This window comes from Spermophilus citellus (genome assembly GCF_964194105.1).
Source record: "Spermophilus citellus genome assembly, chromosome: 9".
In the NCBI taxonomy this organism is placed as follows: Eukaryota; Metazoa; Chordata; class Mammalia; order Rodentia; family Sciuridae; genus Spermophilus; species Spermophilus citellus.
Window position 1 is genome coordinate 104021257 of NC_138191.1, and position 6662 is coordinate 104027918.

Sequence of the window (6662 nt, forward strand, 5' to 3'; positions counted from 1 at the left end):
TCACTGCCCTTTTACCTATCCCTCTTGGGCTCCCTCCCAGGCCTGGAACCTAACCCCCCCACCACTTCCCTTCTACAGTTTTTCCAAGGGCTTCTGAGTTGCCAGCCCCACTGGAATCTGAAGGAGGTTTAGGCAAGCTGAGTCCCTCTCCCCAAGGATACACAGAGTCCAAATAGAAACATTTTAATTGGTGTTTCAGTTTTGAAGTGCCTTGTACACATCCTGCTGACTTTTAATATGCCCAGGCTATGGGTCCCTTTCTCTCATCCTCCGGTGGAGACTGGGGTCATCAAAAGCCCCCATTAGCCTAAGGGGGTATTAAGGCTGGAAGAAACAGACTGAGGAAATAGTCAGAAGAATTGGCTACCTTAAAGGCTCTGGAACAGGTGGGTCCCAACCTAAAAGGGGTGGTTTTCTATTTAGCCCCAAGTTCAGAGCAGCAAGGGCAGGCCCACTCCAGCCCCAGTGACACTGTTAGTGCCATGGTGCCTTTTCCCAGTTCCCATGTGGCAACAGCAATGGCGGAGGCAGAAGTGGACTTATTTCAGATGGCAGTACAGGTACATGGATACAATCATGGCAGCCAGCTGGTGGGAAAGGAACAGGGAGAGATGAGGGATATGATTGAGATCCTCAAGCATTGGTCCCTTGTGCCCCAGACAGCCTACATGAAGCTCTGTTGGAAGTCTGTCTCCTGGGCTGGATATAGCTCACTGGTAGAGCATGTGCTTAGTATACACAGAAATCTGGGTTCAATTCCCAGCATGGGGTGGGGGGGATGTCTGTCTCTTCTGAGAGGCCTCAGAGATGAGTCAAGCAGCCCAGGTATGGTGGTAATCAGTACCCCAGCTCCAGCCTCCTTGTTGCCTTACCTCCAGGGCCCCAATTCCAAAGGCCACACCACCCGCAGTGACTGCATTGGTTCGGATGTCATGCAGAAGCTGTTTGAAGCAACCCTTGGGGAAGGGGAGAGAGCATTTATAGTTGGCAGCTACCCTACCCCTCATCCCTATTTGCTACTCTGAGGCCATTAAAGCAGCCCCCACCCTTCCATGCCCCTCACCTGTACAGAGTTTGTCTGGGCCTCATCCATGGTACAAGGTTCTTCAGCTGTTCTGTTGATATTGTTGATACAACAGTATGGAGGAAAGAGTTGGTTTTCTTTGAAGTAGGGTGAGTCCTCAAAATCCGTGTAGTTGTTGAAGCCACAACACTTGAGCTGGAAGCAAGGTGGGGTAGGTGTTTGGTGGGGCCTTGATTCTTTATCTCCACCCCCCAAATCCCCCCAGTCTGCCTTACCCCTTCCATGGTGTAGTTCCACACTTGGGTGAAGTCTTTCTGGGAACCATAGTCTTTCTTGATGGCAGGTACTACCACCATTTTCAGGAATTCCTCAGCCTAGGTGGAGCAGGCCAATGTTGAGGGACTGGTAGGGAAGGTGGCCATGTACAGGCCACAGCCCACTCCCAGGGCTTTGCCCAGTCTTCCTCCCTTACCCATTTCAGTGCCTCACCATTGTGGTGTACACCAAGGCAACCACAGCAGCTGCAATCTCAGCAACAAAGATGAGGAGGAGGATGAAGAAGAACTGAGTGGGGAACAGGGGTCTGAGTTTTAGGGAGAGATGGCCCCTCATGCTCTCTTTGCCCTAATCGACCCTCCTACTGTAAAAACATGGCAGGGATCCCCTATATTGGAAATCCCTGGAGTACAAAGTAGGATTTGGGGAATCCCAAGGGTGAGGGGGTCCTTGGTCATAGACCTGTGGAACTGGGTCTGACACACCGTCATGAGTGCACACTTGTTCTCAGACTTAGCACCGTAGCAGCCCAGGAAACCAAGAACAAAGAGCACAACTCCAGCTGCGATGAGGAAGTAGCCCACGTTGATAAACTGCATGGCACTGGATGACATCGGCCCAAAGATCTTCACGAAGGATGGCCCATCAACCGACACCCAAATGCCCACAGCCAACAGGGCAGCACCACACAGCTGGGGACAGAGAAGTCAGGCAGGCATTCAAACAATGCTGGCAAATAGCTCCCTATCATACTGTTGAGTCAGGAGGATGTCTCCCACTTCCTTGGCTGGGGAATCATGTGGGGAGGGAAACATCCTCTAGTGCCAGAAAGATGGGATTTGGGAAACCCATAGCCAGCACCAGACTGCACACTTGAGCACAAATGAGGTCAGGAGCACTAGAAATACCCACAGGGTCAGGGAAGAGAGAAGACTTTCCCTTACTGATGCTAGGGTCCTGCCACATATCTAGGAGTGAAAACAGGCAGGTGAGGGCCGGATCTCTCATTTCCTCTCTGGGCTATCAGCACCTAAAACACCTCTGTCCTCTAATAGGTGGAAACAGGGGTGGTAGCTTTGAGCAGGCTCAATAGTCACCATGGTAACAGAGGCGGGGCTGAAGTTTGCACCTGCTCCCTACTTTGAAGAGGGTGGAGCTTGAAAGGGTTCACCCACCCTGAAGTCTCATTTGGCTCCCTTCTGGGATCAGACACCAGACCTTCTCCTTATCCCCCTTGCCTTACAAATAGAAATTGGGACACCCGAGGGGGAAATCAGCCTGAACTTCTCTTAAAGGGCTCCGTCTCAACCCTAATCCTCATAGGGAATTCTAGGAGCCAGTTGGGGTAAGTCCTGCTCAGTTCCCATAGCTCCTAACATAAAGCGTCTCTGACTCAGATTATCAATGGGTGAATCAGCCTGACATCAATTTAGTGCCTAGTCCTCACCTTCTACCTATAGAAACCAAGGCTAGAATCAGGGATAAGCTGGCAGATTGTGGCTGGATCTCAGGCATGTTTGCCTAAGGACAGCCAGAACACTGGGCTTCTAGCCCGTGGGGTCAAATTTCAAGGAGCCTAGGCCTGCCCTACTCTACTCAGCCCTGCCTGGCAAAGCCAGGGCAACAGAGGCCAAACACTAAGCCGGATTTGCCTTTAACCCCTTCAGGCCAAAAAGATTCTGCTCTCCCAATCCCTGGAATCCTATGGCTCCCTCCAGATATATGAATAAAAGCTAGTTCTCTGTAGTCAAAGAAAACACGAGGTATGGACTACATAGGGGTCAGAGTCTACCCACCCAATTTCTCCAAACTGATTTCTATTTCATGTCTCCACTTTCTCACCTTTTACTCACTCTAATCCACTATAATGTAGCTCTGAGTTCTCTAGTGACCTCCTGTGCTAAATCACTTCATGGGCCTTATCTCCTTGACCTTTCTGATATCTTACTCTCCTTGTTTTCCTCCTCCTTTTCCCACTGCTGCTCCTCCATCACTTTAATGGTGGCTATTTCCCTGCTTATCCCTAATAATCTTTTCACAGGTCACCTTTCCCGCCCCACTCACGGTACAACCCAGGGCCCCATGTGTTCTAAGCAAATGCGCTACCACTGAGCTAATCCCAGAGTTCACTTTTCCCAAGGGCTCTCTTGCAGTCCCCTGGCTTCATTGGCCACCTATGGGCACGTGACTTTCAAATATCCACAGCAAGCTCCAATTTGAGCTGCATCTCCACTGGGTAGACAATTGCTTGTGAGATATTCCCTTCCTGTCCCACATGTTGCTCATGTCAGACATAAGCATCATCTCTAAGACCTCTGTCTTCCTTGTCCCTTCTTTCATCCCTTAGCCACCATCTCAGGGCTTTGTCCTTTGTATCCTTTGTCCATTTCTCCTTATCTCTACCCTCATCCCCAGGGCTTACTGGCCAGTTTCATTGCTTAGTTTCTCAAACATGCCCCATGCAATCTGTTCCTGGTTTTCAGAACAATATCGAGTTTCATTTCCTTTGGGTTTTATGTATGCTTTATAGCTCCCCACCCAATACAAATTCCCAGCTCCAGTTATGTCCTCCAGGAAGTATTCTCCCACCAGGCTAGGTTCTAGCCCTTCCTCTAGGCTCCCTTATCCCCTGTGTTAAATCCAGACATACATTGCATCACAGTTATCTGCCTATTTGGCTTACTGGATCTGATATCCTTGAGGGTAGAAAATGGCCCTGCTCACCTACTACCCGAGCACCTGGCTAGAGTCTTAGTCAAAGAATGTTTGTTTTTGTTTTACTGTGCTCTACAGGGCCTTATAGATGCTATAGCTCTACTACAAAGCTATACCCTCAGCCCCAACAATGTGTTTGTTGAATGAATAAGGGCTATCTGAGACAGACTCTTTGCTCTAAGGAGACATGGTCCCTGCCTCCTTTCAACTCCCTCCTCCCACTTACAGAGGCCACTGAAATTGCTTTCCATGTTAGAAAAATTTAGGCGAATCCCTTCCCCTCTCAGAACCCCCTATGCCTATAAAAAGGGGAGAATCACTCCTGCTAGCCTATCTTGCCCTGCCCTACACCTGAGCTGAAGCTTCCTAGAAGGAAGGGGGTGTCCTAAAACTTCTCCATTCCCTTCTTCAAACGGCCCCCCTCCCCCTTGTGGCAGCCCCACTTCTACCGGATCCAGGAATCAGCATTTGAAGGGAGACCTCTCATAAGGGAAACTTGCAAGGCAAAGTCTGGGCACAGTAGTCTCCCATTCCCCAGCTTGGGCTCTGTTCAAATGGTGACCTGCTCCTGTAGGGAGCCCCACAGGGCACACAACTTCCATACTTACAAAGATGAGCGTATTGAAGAAGACCATCATGTTCTTAATGAAGCTGAAGCACTGCATGGTGGCTCCTAGGGGCAGATGTGCAAGTTAGGGCATCATGTCCCCCACCCCACCTGGGCTGGCCCTGCCTTCTACGCCCCAACACACCAGACCCCAACATCCTGGACCCATATCTCACCAAGCTTTCTCTGCACCTGAACTCTGGACTCCTCAGGATTTTACAAAATTCCCATCCTGACATCTGTACCCACCTATACTACGTACCAGACCTTCTGCCAGAACTGGTGTCTCTGGGATCCTAACACCCCTGACTCCTGCACGAGCACCCCAAGCCTTACTCCCACACTGCAGGTAGGTCACTTCAGATACCCTTACTTAACACCTGTATGTTCTAGGCTCCTCTCCAGACCAAATCCAGACCTTTCCAGGACCCTCCCCATGGCTCTTCCAGATCTTCAAACGAATTTCAAAATTAATATCACTTCACAAGATAATCTCTATCTTATACCATCACCTGTTCAGACCTCTCGGCAGCTAGTTCTGAGAGGGATCCTGCTGAGGCTTCAGAAGAAAACAGAACAGCTCCAGGGAGCTTCCACTCTGAACCGGCAAGGCAGGCAGAATCTCACACTCCAGTGCTCACCTGCAGGTGAGGCAGGCGCTTTAAAAGCTTCCTTCTGCCCGCTCGCTGGCCCCACCCATGGCAATCAGCCTCCCCTTGTCCCTACTGCCCTCTGCTGCCTGGAGATTGGTCCCCATCACTACAGCAGCAATGGGCCTCCGCCTAGAAATGTCACCCATGGGTTATGCTTCTGATCTCAAGAAGCGGGAGAAGGATGGGGCTGAGGCGAGTGGCTTCCAGAACTTCTGAGTGCCCTGCATACAACAGTGCACACATACTTCTTATCCTACATCTGCTAATGCACTCCTCCACACCCTATGCTCATGGCTCTGAGAGCACATCTCCCCAGGTTGTCATCCATATGTTCACACATCAAACACATAGTCACATATCTAAAAACAGCTACTGGTGCATACATGTGTGTGCACATGCACTCTGGACTCCTTGTGCACTGACTCCCAGCAACTAAAAAACAATAGAATATCTGAGATACATATTTTAAGACACTCTGCATCTGCCTCTGCCTTCCTCTTTGTCTATCTTTGTCTGTCTGCCTCTCTCTCTCTCTCTCTCTCTCTCTCTCTCTCTCACACACACACACACACACACACCAACCACACTTTCTTTTTTTAAATTTTATTTTATTATTTTTAATATTATTTTAATTGTTTATAGACCTTTTTTAAATTAATTTTTAAATTTATATGTGGTATTGAGAATTGAACCCAGTGCCTCAACACATACCAGGCAAATATGCTACTGCTGAGCCCCAGCCCCAGCCCACCAGCCACACTTTCAAGAAAATGACCAAGTTTGGCAACTTCTGTTCTCTCCTCTGAGTAGCACATGATTCCCAGTCCTTTTCCCTCCATAAAACCTTAAGTTCCCTTTTTTTCCCCTCTCTTTTCCTTCCCCATATTTTCCTCTCCAGTCTTCTTTTAGCATTCTGTGCATACCCTTTTTCTTTCTGCCAGCAGGTGGCATCATGGTCCCACAAAGGAGTCACCCCAGTTCCAAGGCTCTATAACCTCTGTCTTCATAAGTCCTCCCAGGACTACCTCCTCAACCTCCCGTTCACCATTCCTGATGAAGAGGTGTTGGGAAAGCCCTAGCTTTCCAGTTACTCAAACTGGGTGTTCAAATCTTGGCTCTTTCATTTCTTAGCTGTATGATCCTGGTGGCTTTTCTTAGGCTTGTTTTTAAACATCTGTTTCCTGGTCTGAATAGGTATGGGGTTTTAAAATGGGATTTTCTTCCTGCTCTAGGTCACAGGGGAAAGAGCATAGAGCAAAGTCAGAAGGAAGAGCCATATAGCACAAGGGCTATGGGATGAGCTACACCCCCAGTCCAGGAAGTATATTTTTAAATTTTTTATAATTAAGTGGGAGGAGGCAACTAAACAAACAGAAGAGAGAGAGAA

The 6662-nt window shown here is 49.0% G+C and overlaps 1 protein-coding gene across 2 annotated transcripts; it reads right to left on the reverse strand.

The window, feature by feature from the left end:
* Positions 1-204: 204 nt before the first annotated feature.
* On the reverse strand, positions 205-5292 carry TSPAN1 (tetraspanin 1). Of its 2 annotated transcripts, XM_081307233.1 has the most exons (8): positions 5135-5292; positions 4624-4688; positions 1786-1992; positions 1514-1588; positions 1300-1398; positions 1064-1219; positions 873-956; positions 205-587 (listed from the first exon to the last, which is right to left on the reverse strand). In XM_081307233.1, the coding sequence occupies exons 2-8, from the start codon at positions 4678-4680 to the stop codon at positions 540-542; spliced, it is 726 nt and encodes a 241-aa protein (XP_081163359.1). In that variant the 5' UTR covers positions 4681-4688; positions 5135-5292; the 3' UTR covers positions 205-539. The 2 variants fall into 2 exon arrangements, with proteins under 2 accessions (XP_081163359.1, XP_081163360.1); XM_081307234.1 differs by lacking the exon at positions 873-956.
* Between the last annotated feature and the right edge of the window lie 1370 nt (positions 5293-6662).